The sequence below is a fragment of the Apteryx rowi genome, unplaced genomic scaffold (assembly GCF_003343035.1).
Source record: "Apteryx rowi isolate R43461 unplaced genomic scaffold, aptRow1 scaffold_4, whole genome shotgun sequence".
Taxonomy (NCBI): domain Eukaryota; kingdom Metazoa; phylum Chordata; class Aves; order Apterygiformes; family Apterygidae; genus Apteryx; species Apteryx rowi.
In genome coordinates this window covers 6,782,435-6,802,178 of record NW_020450529.1, presented here as the reverse complement: position 1 = coordinate 6,802,178, position 19,744 = coordinate 6,782,435, and the positions used below count along the sequence as shown (strand labels likewise).

At 37.3% G+C, this 19,744-nt stretch overlaps 2 protein-coding genes across 3 annotated transcripts in view; both read right to left on the bottom strand.

Annotated features, from left to right (window-relative positions):
- EOGT (EGF domain specific O-linked N-acetylglucosamine transferase) overlaps positions 1 to 2,589 on the bottom strand; it is a 24,463-nt gene extending 21,874 nt beyond the window's left edge. Inside the window, exon 1 of the mRNA XM_026074859.1 lies at positions 2,502 to 2,589. The gene's annotated coding sequence lies outside the window, so the exon portion shown is untranslated. The remainder of the gene's footprint in view (positions 1 to 2,501) is intronic.
- Positions 808 to 19,732, bottom strand: TMF1 (TATA element modulatory factor 1). 2 transcript variants are annotated; one of them, XR_003255010.1, is made up of 18 exons: positions 19,525 to 19,666; positions 16,087 to 17,327; positions 14,017 to 14,120; positions 13,020 to 13,146; positions 12,261 to 12,366; positions 11,486 to 11,628; positions 10,666 to 10,832; positions 10,338 to 10,494; positions 9,761 to 9,853; positions 8,775 to 8,931; positions 7,806 to 7,998; positions 7,408 to 7,477; positions 7,231 to 7,323; positions 6,184 to 6,294; positions 5,430 to 5,576; positions 4,938 to 5,063; positions 2,502 to 4,076; positions 808 to 1,578 (listed from the first exon to the last, which is right to left on the bottom strand). XR_003255010.1 is itself a non-coding variant. In XM_026074858.1 (17 exons), exons 1-17 carry the CDS (start codon positions 19,664 to 19,666, stop codon positions 3,933 to 3,935), a joined length of 3,321 nt encoding a protein of 1,106 aa, XP_025930643.1. In that variant the 5' UTR covers positions 19,667 to 19,732; the 3' UTR covers positions 809 to 3,932. The 2 variants fall into 2 exon arrangements, 1 of the variants encoding a protein (XP_025930643.1); XM_026074858.1 differs by having other exon boundaries at positions 809 to 4,076; positions 19,525 to 19,732.
- Between the last annotated feature and the right edge of the window lie 12 nt (positions 19,733 to 19,744).

Below are 19,744 nucleotides of genomic sequence, written 5' to 3'. Positions count from 1 at the left end.
TCCGAGGGAGGGAGGAGACCAGCTCGGGGGTCGAGGCTCTCGGCGCGTCTTCCTTTTACCGCCGAAAACAGGATGGCGTTATTGTGTTGCGCGCGGTAAACAGCCCGCGGCGGTGCTTCCAGGATGCGCGGGGGGGGGGGGGGGGGGAGAGAAAGGCCTTTTCCTCTCATAGCAGGGCAGGAAACGGCGCTGCTTAACCCACATTGTTCCGTTTCCTTCGCCCCCGAGTGCGTTTCCCGCCGCCCTCCCCGTGTGCCCCGCGGCGGGGACGCGGCGCTCGGAGGCCTCCGCGCACGGCGGGGACGCGGGCGCCCCGGGAAAGAGCTCTTCGAATAACCGCACTTCACATCCTTCTGACACAGAAACTCTCAGTTACAGGTGGGGAAGCGAGGCGGAGACTGGGGTGACAGATGCCCGGCATCCCACAGGAAAGCTGGGAGAACAAGGAATTGGCGCCGGTGGCCTGAACTCTCCCACGGATCCATGAATTGCTGAACAATCTTTCATCCCATTACAGTGATATTAGATATAGCTACTTTACGCAAATAAAGGAAATTAGTCTAAATTTCACATGAGCTTTAATCCCATTACTGCAGTGAACTTGTGAATAAACCAAGCCCTTGTACTTAAATACCCACAACACCACCAGTCTAACGCAACTCTAGTTAAATTCAAAGTATACTGATATACCCAAAAGCCCTTCCCAACCTTAACAATGTTTTTCTTTCATACTGCTAAGTTCATACATCTCCACAAAAAAAACCCTCAAATTATCTCTAAGTCTGTGTTAAAGAAAGCCAGAGCACACTCTTAGCATAAAATTTTATTTTACCCTGACCCATGCTTTATACAGTTTATATACATTTTACAACTAGAAACGCTGGGTTCCATTTTCACCGTGCAATAATCCATTTTGTTTCATATTCAAGATCATTAAAGCCCTTAGCAAAACATACGTACACAAATCGTAACAAACCTGTCTAACAGGACAAAAAGGTTAATAAAAACGACTCCTTTCATGTGCAGATATACAGGATTTTGAACATTTGCTCCTTTGTTCATAAAGGAGGCAACCCAATGCCCAAAGAAGTGAGCATGCAAGTAGTCCAACTCAAACCTCATCCAAAACCCATCAACATTAATGGCAGCCTTTCCACTMTCTTCCCTAGACTAGGGAATAAGCCCCATTTGAGCAGCATACTCTGAGTAAGCCTTTAAATGAAATTTCTTCCTATTTGCATATGCAGTGAAAATGAGGTATAAATCAGTTGTTTGAACATGGAGTATTTTAAAATAATAAATCTAAATGGAAGCGGGCATCACTTTTCTGACTTAAATCGTTTCCTTTTGCACGTTACTCCTTCTAGGCAATTTCAGTAACAGCAAAGAACTTAAAGTGTCCTGGCAGACGTTAATGTTTCTTCAAAACAAGCATACCAGAATTATAATCAAAGATAATCAAAATGGAGAATACTTAAAAGTCTAGGTTACTTTCCAACAGCTACTTTGTTTTCTAAGGCTTTGATGATTAAGATGCAGTAAGCCACTTGATCCTGATGTGCTAGTAAAAAGGCTGCACTGAAAGGGAATAAAGAATCCAAAAATAGTCAAGTCAATTTATATATTTACATCTACTTCTTTAGAATTTAAAAATCTAATRTATCTGACAAGTGCTTTTATATCTAAAAGTTAATGCTGACTGCAAGTTAAAGTTTCTAATTTACCTCAGCTCTTCCTGAAAACCAAAGATAGTCTAAGTATTTGCAGAAATCCGAAACTGCACCTGTATCAGTCCTTAAAAAAGTATCTACTCACACATTACACATGAAACATTACCTTCAGAAACCACTGGCAGTAATACATTTAAAGAAAAGTTAAATCCTTAATTTTTTGGAAAAGTCTTCCATTTTTCTCTCAATATTGTGATAAAAAGACAAACCAACAAAAAAAAAAAAACAAACCCACACACAAAACAAAAAAAAACCACGGTGAAGAACAGCGATTTATTGATTCACTGATTCACTACAAYAGAAAACTGCTGGATTAAATTACTACTTGGCACCCTAAAATTTAACCTTCCTAAAAAGTTGGTTTATTAAAAATGACTGAATTTCTAACAGCTGCATGTCGTAATTTTGACTGATTTAATACAGCACACATCAGTAAGCTTCAACAAGTGGAAYTTACTTTAGTGTGCGTGCGTGGGTGTTTTAGACTTACAGCAACCAAGCAAACTTCAATAGGAAAGTAAAGTGTTAATTTTTAGTCTTTGAGAAGAAAAAAAAATGGTTTCACCTTAGTTTCCAAAATGAAACTAAGATAATAAGATTCTTTCCCACCTCCCCAGAAAAAAAAAGCCTGTATTTTATTAAAGCAGTTAAAATTTCTATTACAGAATGAAAGTTGAGACTATTTTTAGTGTTCTTACTCTATTGCTTTACTGAAACACTCAGAATATCTGCCTGAATCTCAAACTGAACTAGACTTTTCCACAGACGTACCTTTGCCTATGAAACTCCAGACACTAACCATTCTCACAAGCAGAAATAAATCCCTCGCGTATGCAGAAACATCGTATTCCTTAGGCTTTTCTCCAGCAGCAATTTCTCAGCGTTCACATTCTTCGTCTCCTTCAGTCCACTGAACACAGAGGCAGGAACAGAATCTCTAACCCAAACTGCAATGCACACGGATGCGAAAGAAACCTCTCTCAATGGAGACAACGGTATGATAAGCAAAGAATTTCAGCTGCAGAGTATTTCACACGAATGTCTATCACTGCTAAAATTCTGAGATGTAGTGAAATATTTGCTGTCTGGAATGCAGAGAGGAAGGAGCAAGCTGCTTCCTCCGATTCTCAGCATTCCCAAGGGTCCGATTCAAAAGTTTCCTCTGACATGACCCAACATGTAACTGAATGTCAAGCTATGTGGATGCTATGTGACCAATACCTTACTTTAGGAATGGCATGAGAAATACTTAGCAGCCACTGGAGACCAGCTTGAGAACTATATTAAGTCACAGTACAGTTTTTYAGAAGTCTAAATCTTGTTCTTTATATACAAGGAATGATTACATGAGAGCAGCAGGAATTATTTAATTTCAAAAAATTTCTATTTTTCTGCATTCTTTTCAACTACTGTTTTATCTACTGTTAAAAATCAGCCTCCAACCCTAGAATAAATACCGAATAGTTCAGATTTCTGGTGTTAAAAGTTAAACACATTTAGAGTTACAAGCAGACCTGCTCTTTCTAGACAAATCATGAGACACAGCATGAGCGGTATACAAGATGAAGCAGTAACTATGAAGTTTCAGCTCCGAGTCTCACGCTTTGCTTTGGAGGACTTGGTATAAAACAGTCATTMTACTAATCTAAGTTTGTGTAAGAATAGAGAATTATCATCCTAACACTTGAAAGTACAAATCTGAGATTTTGCCTTCATAAAAATATCTACTAATTAGGCTTCAGACAGAAAGCAACTGCTATTTTCTGTTATTGAAATCTATTTGATGAGATTTTAGAAAAAAAACATATTCAGAACATTTTAAAAAGACTTCTAATTYCATTTTCATGAATAAAGAGTTTATGAATCAAGGGCTGCTTTAGTAAAACTCATGCCTTCCAGTGCTGTCTCATGAGGTAACATTCAATCATCCGTTCTGCTACTGTTTACAAATAAAATGGTCCACTGTTTAGTAAAAACTTAAATAAAGGGATGATTAAAAAAAAATTTTAAATATTGCACAAATAATTTAACTGCAGACAGTACAWGACACTTAAAGCACTGATTTTTGTCAACATATGAACTCTATAATATAGTGACATTTTCTATAATACAATTATCTTTACAAAGTATTTAAATTCAGCATTTACATAAACAACTATCTTTACAATTTATCATATAATAATGTTAGAGTTTCAGCAGGAGTTAATTTTGTCTTTGTTTTAAAAGTTCATCTATCTGAGTCTTGTACATGTTTTTCACATCTTCAAGGTCTAGCCGGAGTTCTTCAGCCTCCTCTGCTTTCTCTCCATACATYTGAAGAATTGTATTGTATCTTTGATCCAAATCCTACAACAACATGCAGTTTGTTATTTGACTGCTGTTTTCAATTTAAAAAAAAACATGTGGCTAGGACAGTGTATTATACCACTAAGGAAAATAAGCATGGCACTATTTTACCAAGGTATAACTATTCCATAAGAAAACACACAGAAATTCTAAAAAAAGACTTTATGCTTTGACTCTCCGAATATGGCTAGATTTATGCTCTAGCTATAAGAGGAAGAGACTCCAAAGGCAAAGATCCTTGACTAAACTAGTGCTGGCTTSAGRGGACCTACTGAAGTGCCTCGAAGTYCAAACTGCTACAGCCATTAAGAAATGTGTTAACAAACTGCACTAAGTTTTATTACAGAAAGAAATGCAGTTTGTGAAATGTTTCACCTGGAAGTTTAACATTCTGTATTTATAAAACAATAATAATTTCCAAAAGTATTTCCAGTATTTCATTTGTAACTTAAGCAGAGGATTAAAATATATTTGTCCTATTACCTATATTGCAATTGCACACTCAGCTTCTGCGAACTCTCATAAATTCATGATGTTTATCAAGACATCTGCTTTACTAAWGAGACAAGCCTTCCAAGACCACTATTTTAAATGAAACAAACACAAAAATGTGTTCTCCCCAATTTAGTGTGCAATCCTATGTATAGCACAAATTTCTGTATTTTGAAGTGACTACCTAGTCATGGAATAGGCATCATCATATTCTGTGTGTGTGTGTGTGTGTGTGTATATATATATAAAAAACAGGATGTTTGGTCATTTGTGATTAGGGACACATTTCAATATAATCCTAAATTGATAGGGGTGATATTAATTAAACATGTCCATTTTACATCAGATTTACAATACAAATACACTTACCTTTAACTGTGCACGTAATTTTGGTATTTCCTTCACTTTCTCTTCAAGCTCATCATTTTGATTTGTTAATTTAACAAGTTCTTCTGCCATTATTGATCGTGTTTTTTCAAGGTTTCCAATTTCCAGCTAAGATAAACAGATTTAATAATTAGGAGTAGGAAAGAATTTACCATATCTGTAAYCTAAGGATCAACATATTTTGAWACAGTACTTAAAGGCTTTTCATAGACCAGACTGAGACAGCATCCACTTTCTTCTCAATTCYGATCAGTTTTTCAGATAGGCAAGTTAAATTTGCTCTTCCCTACACACAGCTCCAGCAGCTATCTTGATTAATAGAACTGTCATTGAAGGGGAAGAGTGAATGCACAGCGCTGTGAGGAACAGGGACCAAGCTTTTAGAATTAAAAAAAACAATAAAGAAAAAACTGATTGCATTAACTATTCCACTTACAAGTGCTGCATTYGGTTATATCTGAGTGACTACAGTACCTGTAGATGTGAAATCTCTCCTTCTCTTAGTTTTAACTGTGAYTGAAGGTTTTCAATTATACTTGAACCTGCTCCCATCCTTATAGCATCATAAAGATTGCTCCCACTAGTAGATATTGGTCCAAATGAGTGATCATGAGGATCATCCTATGAACAAAAGGTTAGAGAACCTTAAGATTAGACAAAAAAAAAGACTGTACACTTTGGAATCTTCCCTCTCCTAAAGTATTATTTTATTTAAAGTTAGACTGTTACTAGGCAAGTATTTCAATGCTTAAAATTTGTTTTTAAAACAAAAGCTTAAGATGAATAGGTACAATCTAAGATAACTCCTTACTAGCAAGTTCTCGTGACATATACACAACTAATACTTAGCTTGGACACCAATAAGCTTATCTATAGGAAAGCAGCAGAAGCAAAAGACTTCGCACAGATCACAGCAGTCAATGGCATTGCCTAGTGAGTGGGGGTGTGCCCTAAACAAGGGGTGCTGGTAAAAATAAATCAAGCTGATTTGACTCCCTCTGACTTATCAGCGTTATTTCATTCTGTTAGTTGAAATTAGTCATGTGATTCATGCTGTCTTTCACAGATGCTCTGTAATCATAGACATCTTGTAAGTTTTGGAAGTCTCTGCACAGGAATTAACTAGTCTAAGATCAATATGCTCTTGAAAGGGTTTCATTTTCTAACTGAAGAAAGCTTCTTGAAAAGAAAAAAAAAAAAAGTAGCCTATCAGAAAAGCTGAAAATACCTGTGAGAGGAAAGATGTCTGAAGACCTGCCATGTCAACTCCGCTTATGGAACTGGAACGTGACATACTTGGAGTACTTGAAACCGTTTCWACTGTAAATGACTTCCGATCCTTCAAGAAAAAAAATCACCAGTTAGAGAGGTAAAGAAAAAAGTTTACTGCAGATGGTGAAGAAAATGTCCTTCGCTACCACCAAGTACAGAACATAATTTTACAAATACYATTTTTTCCCTTAAATCATATGTGAGTTCAAACAAGTTCAAATGATAAAGAATTACTTATGCTACTAATACCCTAGCTAGCCTACATTCAACTCGGTAGATTTTTCAAGAAACAAAAATACAGAAGTTGCAAACCACATCAAAAGAAATCCTCTTTCAATAGCCAAAAGGAGATGCAAACAGTTTTGTATGCCTGCATACTAGGAAGGATATCCTAATGGAAGGATGCCTCTCTTCTGAAGGCCTGTTCTGAAAACCTTTAAAAAGAGTTATGAATCCAACTTTGAAATTTCTCACATTTTACTGGCACATCTTTCAAACAGACTGACCACCTCTTTTACACTTGAATATCGACTGCTAATTAGCAGTTACAGTTATTGACTATTGAGAACTGTTTTGTGACTTCAGCTGAAAAGCATGTCATATGTTACACACACAGTCATGAAACTCAAAACAGGAATTCAGGGGAGGCAGTGCCAGTACTCTGAGCAAAGATGACAAGTAGCTTCAGAGAAAAAAACAGAGTCCCAGAGCATTCACAAATCAGAAGAGTAAAACAATCATTATCCATATTTTAACTCTTCACAGGTTAAACAGAGACTATTACTCAAGACTCATTTCAGAGGTTTTCACACAAGCACTGATTTCACTGGAAATAAAAAGCAGTCACAGTAAAGAAAAAGCCAAATCCCTAACACCTAGGTTATACAGGTATTTACGRTATTATTCCAAGTCCATTTTGTTGCTTGCAAGCATCAGGTTCTAGGCACCTACTAGAATCACAATAGCCTCGATAAGATTAAACAGAAATGTCAGGTTTTGGTACCTTCTCCTTTGCTGCTTCTTGCACAAAAATTGCCTTCTTTCTTTCCTGTTCGACTTTCATTTTCTCCATTTCTAACTGAGTAGCTAACAGCATCTACAGAAACAAATACAGTTTGTTAACTTCCTGCCAGCTCAGACTGCAATGATAACATAGCTTAAAGCTGAAATAAGATGATACCTTTTCTTTCTTTGCATCTTCAAGGGTTTTTGCGTACTCATCTTTGAGACCTTCTAGTTCAACCTCGTATCTGTATCAAGGAAAGAAAGAGGTAGACAAAGTCAGCAAGTATCTTGCATTTATTTTAGGTTCACGTACTTTTAAAATAAACAGAGCTGCAATATGTGAAAATGGTATGAAAATAACATTTCAGACAATCTTGAGTATGAAACAAAGTTTTAAGAAGTTGGGCAGCTGTATCAATAGTTGTCAACATTTCGTACAGTAGTATCAACACTCAAAAAGTCAAGTCTTCCAACCTGAAGCCAAAGAGATCTGCTGAAGTTGGTTATGTGAGATGGCATACTCCGTTTCACTACAATTCTAAAGAAACACTGTTAACCAAGAACCCAACTCACCTACTGTTTTCATTTTCCATTTTCTTCAGTCTGGTTCTCTCTGCTTCTAGTTGAGCCTGAAGACGAGCRTTTTCTTGCCTTAAAAGACTATTCTGAGATTCAGTAGAAGACATCTGAACTTTATTAGAAAGAAGTTCTTCTGTAGCAGCCCGTTCTCTCTCAGCAGCTGCTGCCAGAAGGGCTTGAGATTCACCTAAAATCAAGGAGAGAAAAACACAAAATTTAACTTTTTGACCAGACATCTCTAACTTGGATGAATTATTCATGCATCAAAATGAAGTTTGGGCCATTTTTGTCAGSTGTGTTAGATGCAATTGATTTTTTCTTTTTGGAAAAAAAGGTTCCATTTTCTGTTGCAAAGGAAATTAAATATTTTCCACCATACAGTTAGAGGTACAAAGCAATGCAGAATGAGGAGACTTCATACTCTTAGAATGCGATATATAACAACAGAGAACCTCCATAGGAAAAACTACCTTCTTTGGCTCCATGTTTTTATTATCTTTTTGTTCATTTAAAATAATAGATTACTACTGTATCAACCAATATGTCTCACTGCCTATACAATTACAAGTAAACAATTACATCTCAACCTTTACAACATGAAATCTAAGCACCAAGACTGACAACTGAAAATACTGGTTTATTATCAGCATCTCAATGTCCATCCTTCTTTTAGACGCTGTAAGGACACATAAGCCTTAACATCTCTACCATACGATCTTAAGTTCTGCTGTGTGTCTTAAAGAGAATCAGTGAATTACCTGTTCAAGAACCTTGGCAGAATACCCAAAGTGCTATGGTTTCCCTTACACAAAAGCATTCTGGGCCCATCTCTCTTGACCCCCAGCTCTACACTTTGGGCAAATAACAAGCTCCTAATTTACCTACCACTATCTCACATCTTAAATCAAGAGTCTCACAGTTCAGTAAAAGATTAAAAAAAAACAAAAACCAAAAAACCCTTACCAAGTCTGTCAGAAAGGTTCTTTTCCAGTTTTTCCCATGAGGAGGTCTGTGCTCCCAGCGTGGCTTGCAAATTTTCTATCTGACGGAGAAGTGGCCGTGTAGCAGATGTAACACTTTGACTCAGTTCTTGGTTCCGACTCTCTGCTTCTTGAAGTCTCTGAAATCACAAATAATTAAACTTTAAAACCATATGACGGATTAAAATGCTATTATAGAATTCAGCCAAATACATACCATTCACTTTATATTTTAAAAATCTGTGTGTTCAAACTAGCAGTAAAGTACAAAATCCCAAAATGTAACATTTTTATATATATGATAGAACAACAGATCAAAAAGTTACATTTCAGGAGAAGAGGAGCAATTTATCTGATATCATGGTTGAGTGCTGATACCTGAAGCATCCCAGATTAATCAAAAACAAACCTGACTTTGCAAGTTATCAGTTCATACCTGACAGTCCACTAAAGACTAAAATAAAACATGAATAATGTCCCTAAAACTAGGTGATTTCCCTCATTTTTTTCCTTCCTACACAACATTTAAGTATTATCTTCTTCATTTCCAACCCCAGACAAACCCCTCTGTGCTCTAACACATTCTGTTATTCAGCTCACTTTTCTCTCTGGACACCAGGTGAAGCRTTCTGCCAACAATCTATTCTCTGGACTCTAAGATCAAGAAAGACTAAAAGCTAATGAGACATTCAAAACAAAGAAATTTTAAAGGATTATCACAATCTTAACAGCTATACTTTGTCTCATACTAGAAGGAGAGCATTAAGTTAAAAAGCATCATGAAAATTCTGATTTTGTTTTCAATCTGTGATTTAAAAAAAATGTTTATTGTTCTTCCACACCAGACACACACCGAAAGTAACCAGTAGAAAAAAAACTTATTCTTTAAAGTCAGGCTAGCATTTTAAAACCAGTTTTTAGACACTCTCCTTGCAGATATGAGTTGGTATTGTTTATTTGCTACAGTACCTGTTGTAGTTCACTGATTTCCTGACGTAAATAGTCTTCTTTTCTTGCTGCCTGCTGTTCTGTGCGTTGCAGCGCTAGCCTCAGGTCTGCCACCTAAATAAACAAGACAGATTGACACTTATCTCTCGCCAAAAATTATAGTGCCATCTATTCATTGCTACAGTCCTATACCATTTTTAAACTCTGTTAGACAGGACAGACACATTCACAAGTTAAAGGCTTGAGTTTTGCACACACACAGTTGCACTAATTTATCCATCACTGGACAATATTGTCCAAGTTTATTTTTTCAACTTCTGCACCATAAGATTAACATACAGCCTGGCAGAGTCATTTTATTTAGACAAGTAGAATTAAAAAGATATTTTTAAATTAAAAATAATTTTTAATGTTTAGCACAACTATGACTAGAGAATGAACTGATTCACAGGGAAAAAAAATCCACTGGGTATTGCTAACTACGCAAAAACAAGCTCCATCTTATACTGAATTTGATTCATTAAGGCAGATGGACACATCATCAAAGCACATTCATCTGTTCAAGCAGAAAGCTTTATTCACCACATTCAAGACCCACCTGAATTGCCAAAGCTTCTTGTTGCTGCCGTGCCTCATCCTGGGCCTTCTCCAAAGCTAAACCAAGTTCTTCCTTTGCCTTCATTTCCCGACTTAGGGCTGCTTCTTGTGCCTCACTGTCCTTTGTAGCATTAGCTTTATGAAGATCTGCAAGTTCCCTGGGGAGAAAAAATGCAATGCTTCTTACAGTTTATACAATACCAATAATGACTTTGTGAATAACTTCTTGATCATATATCATTTAACATCTCGCAAGCACTGCACAAGGAATAGAGAAGAAGCAAAAGCTGAACGTATGCTTGAAGACAGGCACACAGGTATCTGCTTACTTGTATGCACTGTCAAGTGCTGCCTGGACACTTCTGTTCCGTTCTTCAAGATCTTCCACCTCTGCCTGAAGTTTACTAAGATCMTTTTCTTGTCGCTCTACGACACTGTTCAGTTGTTTAATGCTGTCTCGATGCTGCTTCTCAAGATCTTCCTTGCCATCAAGTACCTATTAGAGCACAAAAAAGAAGTGTCAAACTAACGACAGTACATGGGGTAGACCACGCCATCTGAGCAACAACAATGCTTAACGGTGGTAGCTGATTCAGGATGAAGTTACACAAAAATGACTAAACCGATCTAACGCTTTCCCAAAAGAGAAATGTTTTGCTCCCCTACCTCCAGGTGGGGCTTCACCACCTGATTTCATACACTTCCTCATGCTCGTATTGCTCCTTGCAAGATCCTGATTCAATTTACTAACCCAGCAAAAAATCTGCCCAAAATTTGCTGGGACAGATTTTGCTGATTTGAGCTAGTGAATTGAATATGGTCAGCCCATTACCTGACGCAAGTGCAAGGGCACACCAGTGAAAGTGCAAACAAGCAGCGGGAATGAGATGGGACTGCAGTTCTGATAGGAGGAAACTGTTAGTTTGGCTCAGTCAATGCTGGGTCTAAGGTTACCTAAAAATCAGCCTAAACTGCTTTGAAATTACTCTCTGGGAGAATGCATCTGGAAATCACATCCCAAGATTCCAAGAATCTGAATTTGAAAAGTCTCCAAGCAACAACAACAAAAAGAAGTCGTACTATCTAAAACCTCCCTAAAAACCTACCCYGCAGCTAATCTAAAAAGGTTTTTTGAAAACAGTTTCTCACCTGTTTTAAATGCTGCAATTCCTCTTCCATTTCCTTAATCTTTTTGTTCTGTTTTGTGTTAGTATTTTCTCTCTCTTTCTCCTTTGCTCTTAGTTTCTTAATAATGTTGGAATTGTGCAACTGCTGTTTGGAAAGCTTTTCTCCTACGAAGAAAATGCACATAAAGTTAGCGCATGCTGCCTGTCACTGTATGAACTGTCTCCATTCACACCTGCCCTGCTTCCCAGTCCCATAAGAATAATAATGAAATGYATATCAAAGTACTCACTCTTACATTTTTTTCATGCAAGTTTTACATTTTGAATCTAGCTAACCTTGAAATGACCTCACTACGTTAACTTATACTATGACAGGGTAGGCATGAAAGGTTTTGAAAGTGAAGAAACTTAGCTCACCATAACAGGAGAAAAAACGTTACGCCAATTCATTTAGTAACTATATATTACTTCCAAAATTAAGAAGTAAGGGAGATACTGTAGAAATGCCCTGAATGCTGTTGTAAAAATTCATCTAAATGGTGAATGGATAGCTGTATCGCATCCTGGTTTTAACTTATAGCTTAATAAAGGCTGCAGAAACCACCCYTCCAGCCATCTATATTTGACTGATCCTTCCTGATGCTCTTTGCTATTAACTAAATGGTTTAGAAGTTTAGACATATCTAACATGCCTCAAATAATGTATTTTTTCCCCACATAAACAAGGCTCATATGTGAAGGCAGTACTTTTCAAGTTATTTTACAAACTTTCTCTACTAAAAATCTTTAATTCCCACCTTCTTCCATTAATCCTTTGATTTGCTCATCTTTTTCTTTCAGTAATTCAGCAGTTTCATTACAATTMAGTCTAGTAGCCAATTCTTCTTTAACATTCTTTACTTCCTGAATAATAGAACAAAATATTTAGGACTATTTATTCATACAAACACACACAAAAGTTATGTATATATATTTCAATGCATAGTAAATTACATTGATCACCTTTTCCTTTGCCCTCCTCCCCCAAAAGGCTGTTAGTATCAGAGAAAAAATTAAACTCCACAAACGTTGCTGTTGCAGAGTTCTTTGCTCATTCCAAACAAATCCTGCATCGGCCCTTAACTTTCCTACCAGTGAATCATCCAAAGAAGCCATTCCAGTCTTTGCCACCTCACTACATCCCCCAGCCATTCCTGTCCCTCAAGCCAAAACAAATACATATGTGGACACACAGTAAATGAGATCAGAGCATATATTTTTATTTATATATATATATATATATATAATTTATTTATTTATTTATTTTAAGAGACTGACTACCTTTAACTTGAATAATTTCCTAACTCAGTTCATGATGTGGCTACAAGAATACACGTGTGAACACAAGGAAATAACCAGCAGCCTGGGAAGTCAGGATCAGCTTATGCCAGTTTACAATTCCATGAAATAGCACCTGTCAGTCTCATGCCTTTTCCTAGCTTAATTTTTATGGATTTCCCTCAAGAAATTTCATTTTCATCTGAAAAAACCATTAACTCCACTGAAAATCTGATTACCTTTTTAGCTGCATCTCTTTCTTTGCATGCAAGCTGGAGCTTCTTTTCAGCATCTGCTATTCGCTGAGCAAACTCCTCTTTAAGAGACGAAATGCTGCTGCTCTCTTCTTTCATTCTAAACATTTCACTAATTTAAAAATAACATTTCAGAACAGTTTCATGGTTATCTGGCATTTCAAACAGCTTGTAAAAGGTTGTCTTAAATACTTTTAAAATAAGTGTATATTTTTATATGCTTTAACCACAAGTCAAAAAACGTGTCCATATTAAAAGAAAGAATCAAAGCTCTTCATTAATTCAGTAATTTACCTGTGAAAACAATGAAATGCTAAATCTACCAAAAATGTTTTGCTCATTAATCAAGTTCTTTCAAATTAACCTATCTGTATCATATCAAGGGCAAATGAGTACATGTATTTTTAAATTAAGATCAATTTAGTCATTAAAAAAATATCTTTACATATTATTTGGAAATTTTTAAACCTAATATTTGATAGATAAGCTGGTAAATCCATCTTTTCATTTTTCCTTTTAATTTCAACTTAATTAAATCACAAATTCAGTTTTTTCCTACAAACGGCCCTTCTACCATGCTTTCAGAGCCTACTACAATTAAAATACAAAGACCTGCTCTTGTCAGAAAATTACTTAGTAAATCGAGTTCATCCATCTGTATCAGAGAACAGTTTCCCTTGAGAGACCATTTCCAGTCTTATAACAAAGATCATATACAAATCTAACTCTGCATCTCTTTCTCATTCCTGCTGCTTACTCAGCGAAATCTCTCATCAGCCTTCCCAAAAGAGATTTAGGCCCCAAGAAATAATGTCATTCAAAAAATCATCATGGCACATACAATCTTTATTTCTATCTTTCCCAAACAGCACACACCCTTTGTTCTAGTTATAAAATGTACTTGTTTTTCCATACTTTCTACTGTTTCTGCTACACTAAAGTTATAGTCACACCCAATAACTTTTTGTATGTTCATACTTACTCTTTTAGGTTATCATAAGCTTCTTCCAGGCGTGCCTTTTCTTTACTAGTACTCAATAACTGTATTTCTCTCTTCTCCAGTTTCTCAGTCAATGAATCAATCACCTGGATAATTTTTTTTTACAGAAAAAGATTAGATGAATGGGACGATTAAATCACAAGAGGGAGAGGCTTCCTCTCTCCCCTCCCCGTTCCCTCCCAACGCTATTTAAGAGCTTTAGTTCTCCATTTTTTTTAGGGATTTGAAGTAAAATCAGTGAAGCATGCCATGTTTCTGCTATAATAATTTAGAACTAAGCAATATCTGAAAATAAGGTATCTGTTTTCTAGAGCGTTAACAAAAATTCCTACTAAGTAAGCACATGTGGCTCAGCTAAATTCCTCAACAAAAATCAATGGCTATATTCAATTATAAATGAAGTTTTTAAACACAGCCTACAAAACAATAATTAACATTAACCATTAAAACTCCCACTGGGTTCTTCATACTGCTCTTTACAGAGTCAAAGAATAGTTTATGTTGCAAGAGATCTCTTCTGTGACATGTTAGCACAAAGCAGCAGATCAGCAGCAGCGGAGGAAAGCAAGCTTTCAGGCATGGTCAAGAACACTTAACTCACATCAGTCAACATCATCTCTTAACACCAAATTTTGAGAAGTTAAGTATACAGAAATAAAGCAAACATACAAATACACACACATTAAACGTTCTGTAAACATGTAGCTCAATAATGGCCAATGAAAGACAAAATCTGTGGTCTATTATCAGTATTTCCAAAGTTAGAAAAGTCTATTTATAATAGTCCGTGACCATGTAGTTTCCTAAGGAATTTACATTGACATTCTGTACAATTTACACAAAAATAAATGATTTCCTTAAAACACAAATTAAATTAGGGGTTTTATGAACTCTCATAAGCAATTGCTTTCCCCTGCTACTATCAGTAACAGCATCACTACTGCAAATATGCCTACAGGGCAAGGCCAAGCTTAGGGCCCAGCTACGTCACATACTGTACAAACACATCATGAGCAAAACAAAAACCAAGAAAACAGAGCAGAACATATCACAGGAGCTCAGAATTTAAAAACAAAAAAAGAAGGATAGGAAAGTGATGGAAAAAAGTAATTCACACAACACACTGGCAGAATCAGGGGAAAAAAAACACACTTTCTCAAAGCTCCAGTTTAGCTCTCCATACACTTGAGTATCCTACCCCTCACCACATTTCTAGTCATGCCATCTATAAACTAACCATCAACATTTCATTTCATCTATTCACTATCCATCACTTTACTTCCCCTCTTCATTAAAAAGCATAGCATACCTCCTCTTTCAAAGGAAGATTTCTGCTAATAACAAAGATTAAATCACCTAGGAAAGAGGACTTATTTGCATTAAGCTAATACTGTTTTTCAGGTATCCTCTGTAGTGAGCACAACAGCCATTTTAGCATGATTTCTAAAAAAAAAAAAAAAAAAAAAAAAAATCAACCCCCAAAACACAAAAACCTTTTATTTCAAAATATGACTCGGAAAATTCTAGCTATTACAAAGCCCATAGTGTATGCAAGCACGCACAAGTAGAGAAAATATTTGCAAGATTATATAAAACACAATCATACTTTGATAGTTTGTAAGCCTGTGGAAAAAAATGCTTGCAAACTATCTATCTTGATTACTGCTGAAATACTAAAGGCTTGTAGGTCCCTAATTTAGAACCAAATATTTCAAGGAATCTCTTCCATCTTTCACAGAAGAAAGAATTTACATCAGAAAAATTAAAATGATATATCTGGCTCTTTCCCAGACTGGGTTCTTCATACCATGTTTGCCAGCAGTACTCATAATTCACAAGTACTGATAATGGTACCTACATGAAACCCAAAATGATTTCACCAGGACTCAAGTGTTCTTCCACTGCAGAATACCAAAGACTTTTTTTTTCTTTTAAACAAAGTAAGTTAATTCAGCATCAATTAAATCAAACAAGGTGAAGCTAATACCTAATGAGATGAGAGGAGTTTCATTCACAACTAGAGGGTGCTTTTGCACAACATTTTACAGTTACCTTTTTAAGCTCTTGCTTTTCGGAGTCTTCTTCAAGCAGATTTTCAACAGCATCCTGCTGCAGCACAGTCTCCTCTTTCACAATCTGTTCTTCATCAGCTTGCACAGTAGCAACCAAAACATCTGGCTGCTCAGAATTAACAGGGGTCGCACTTCTCCCACTCTCTTCCATCTCAGCTTCCTCAGCATGTAAAACAGGAGTGTCATTCAATTCTTCACATTTACTTTTCACGGGATCAACCATTTCTATCTTTGGCACAGGAGGAATGACAGTGACAGACGCTGAAGCACAAGCCCTGCCTGATAATTCATCGTCTGAATTTATTTCACTTACACTTCTGCTATCTAAAGATTGTACACTAAATGAATCAATTCTTTCAAAAGCATCAGAGGAGCCGCAGCTTTCAGTCAGTTTTTGGAAGTCATCTAAACGATTATAATCTGCACAGGCAGATGTAGATAAAAGCTGAAATGATGTCTGCATTAGATGAAGACTGGATTTCGAGTCTGCAGCTTCTTGTCTTGAACTTGCTGAGCTCTCACTTATTACACTTTCATGGTCCAAAACCTCAATATCACTAGTTGTGGATGTCCCTGAGGAAAAAGTGCTAATTGGAGGTGAAGGTGTATTGCTTTGCCTGTCCTCAGTTTTTTGCTCCTTAGTTTCCAAACCCATGTCTTTTGTACCTGTATTAAGAGATTGTGAAGTGCTATCCAGTGCACCTCCTGCTCCATCCCTTCCAACACTGGACTTTTCATTAACAGCCTCTTCAGGTACTTTCAAATTTAGAGCAGACACTTTTTTATCAGTAACTTCATTTGTGCTTGCTTCATGCTTGGCATTAGATTTAAGCACAGAATTCTCTTCTGATTTCTCCTTGGGAATATCAAGGTTTTTCAAGTCCACTAGGTCAGCTACAGAGGAATCTTTCACTTCTGCCTCTGTTGTCACTGGTACTTCCAGCTGACCAGTGTGTAGAGATTCCTTTAAAGTGCTTTTCACCTCCTCTTTGGGTCGCTGGGATTTGGCTGGAGGTTTGGACACCACTGGATTTTTCTGTATACTCTGAACATCAGTTGGAGAGAGAAAGGCACTGAAGAAGTTTTCGGATTCATCTACTACTGTTCTCCTTACTGGCTTGGTGATTGCTGTTGGAGATATCGGCTGAGTCTGTGGTTCTGTAYTTGAATTTAAACCCCAGGAAGATGTATCCCATCCTCCACTTATAAGAGAATTCGTTCCTAAAACAAGAAAGAGAGAGACTTGCCAAGAATGCTTGTGTGTTCAATACCATATAACTTAAGTAAATACCAGCATAATCACAAACAGCATCAATTTTGTAATTATTTCCTTACAAAGCTTGGAACTGATTTTTAGACAAAGCAAAAGAAGTTTGAGAGAGACATGAAATAGTTCAGACATAAGGTAGACAGAGACACCTCTAGAAAGTAAGACTATGTGAATGAAATCAGCTTCCTTCCTCCCTGTTACACACTAACTTGTACAGAGGCAGGAAAAAAACATACACAAATTACACCAGAAATTCCAAGATTGATGATTTCAGAAAGAAGATGGACAGAAATTTCCAGGAAGGTGAAATGAGACAATGCAGCATTTTGAAAGCCAATTCTGACAAGAAGCCTATGCAGACACAAAAAGGAAACACATTTCCTTTGGGAAGGGAACAGCAAGAGGGAATGTGGAGTCCTGTTTCCTGCAGAGATAGGAGGCTAGTCAAAACAGTCTGAAAAAATGAAGTTTAGAAGTAGAAAATTATAAATATTAGAAAGGGAGGAAAAGCTTAAAAGTTATCTGCCAGTACTGTACAGAAAAACACTTTACACACAATAACTGAATACAGGGGAAAAAAAATCTTTCAGTATTTGCAAAATATGGACTATACCAAGGGTTCTGGCCCTTACAATTTCTGACAATCTTCCAAATGCCAACTGCAGCATCATTTTACCTAAGCCATAAAAGAAATAGCTCTAGTGCTGTTCATGTTTTCCTCAAACAGCAACAGCATGAAAACTGACAAGCCATGTTTTTATTGCTGCCATGCCTGGTTTGCAGCAGCAAAATTAAGACGATAGCGTCATTCCTCCTCTGTGGAAAACCACTGAACTGAGAAGTTCTGAAGCTGCCCTAAACCTACATTAACAGTTAGTTACTGTTACCATATTTCTTGCAAATTTTCCAAGATTCCTCAACAGCAAGGATAAGAAAAATTACAGCATCAAATTTCAGTCGCATCCCAAATATTGTAACTGCAGAGTAAGAAAGATAAACCAATCTGGTATTCAAAAATAATTGCCAAATTGATTTTGCACCTACAAATATAATCTGGGTAACATAACTATTTCAGGCTACTTAAAAAACAGCCTTATTTTACACAGTAAGTATCTGTTTGTTCATATGAATACATCAGTACAAAAACTCTGAGTTATAATATTTAAAGTAAACCACCACTCTAAGAACCTGTGAATACCTATCAGCCTCAAAATGTGAAAAACAGATAAGTATTATAAACATCAGATTTATTAAGACCTTCTCCACGATTCAACAGCTTAGAAAAAACTCACTGAGTAAAGTGTAAAACTCAGAAAATATTTTGTCTCCTTTTAAAACAAATACATTTTCCCTGAAAAACAGAAATAGTCTGGTCTTTGCCACTTTCCTTATGAATTCCACAAAGGCTCAGATACAAGTGAAACTTAAAARTGGTTTGGACAATTTTAAAATGCTAAGAAACTAAGCCCTACATAGCCTTCTAAACACAATTCCTGTAATTTAATAAGGCACTGAACTACGTAAGTGACTGAAGACCTCTTGCTCCCACAAGGGAACGAAGACCTGCAAAACTGAGCCCATGCTTCGCTAAGCAGTCAGCCTAGAAAACACCTTTCATTGTTCCAGGTTTCGATTTTCAGGAGCCTCTGCTGTGAGCACACCTAGAAACACCCTCCTTTTGCTAATATATGAAGTTCTGTTGCCACTACGGACATTGATCACAGATGACTTCGTTTCTCAGCCTTTTCTTTGTCCATCCCATCTTAAAGGTATTATTAATAGGAAAACTTCCATTATGTGGGGGCTTCCTTTTGCCTGTTCATTTCAAAACAGCCATTTAAGCCGAATCGCTCTTTCAAGTTTTACGTCAACATGCCACGCACAGGCAGGAGACGCTTTCCCCACCTCTGCGCTCCTTTCAGGTTACAAATTCAACGCCACGAAAAGCGGAAGCTTCAGAGCTCAGGCGCACCCAACTTTCAGCTTTTATCTTTTTCTTTTTTTTTTTTTTTTTTGACTGGGCGGTTTTTGCCAGGGCAAACGAGGCCGCTCCGAGGAGGGATACCCCCCCCCCCCATCACACACACACAGGGAGGAGGGAGGCAGGGGAGGGGGTGGCAGGGAGGGCAAGGCCGCGCCCGCGCCTACCGTCGCCGTAGTCGGGGATGACGGCGTCGGCCCAGGGCCCCTCCTCGGCCTGGATGTCCAGCACCCTGTCGATGGACTTCTGCGCCTGCGACAGCGCCTGCTTGGCGAAGCTGGACAGCTGCGAGGCGTTGAACCAGCTCATCCCCGCCGCGCAGAGCGGGGCGGCGGAGCCGGCCGCCCTCAGGCGCCGCTCCCCGCCGGCGGGCGGCCGTCGAGGGGG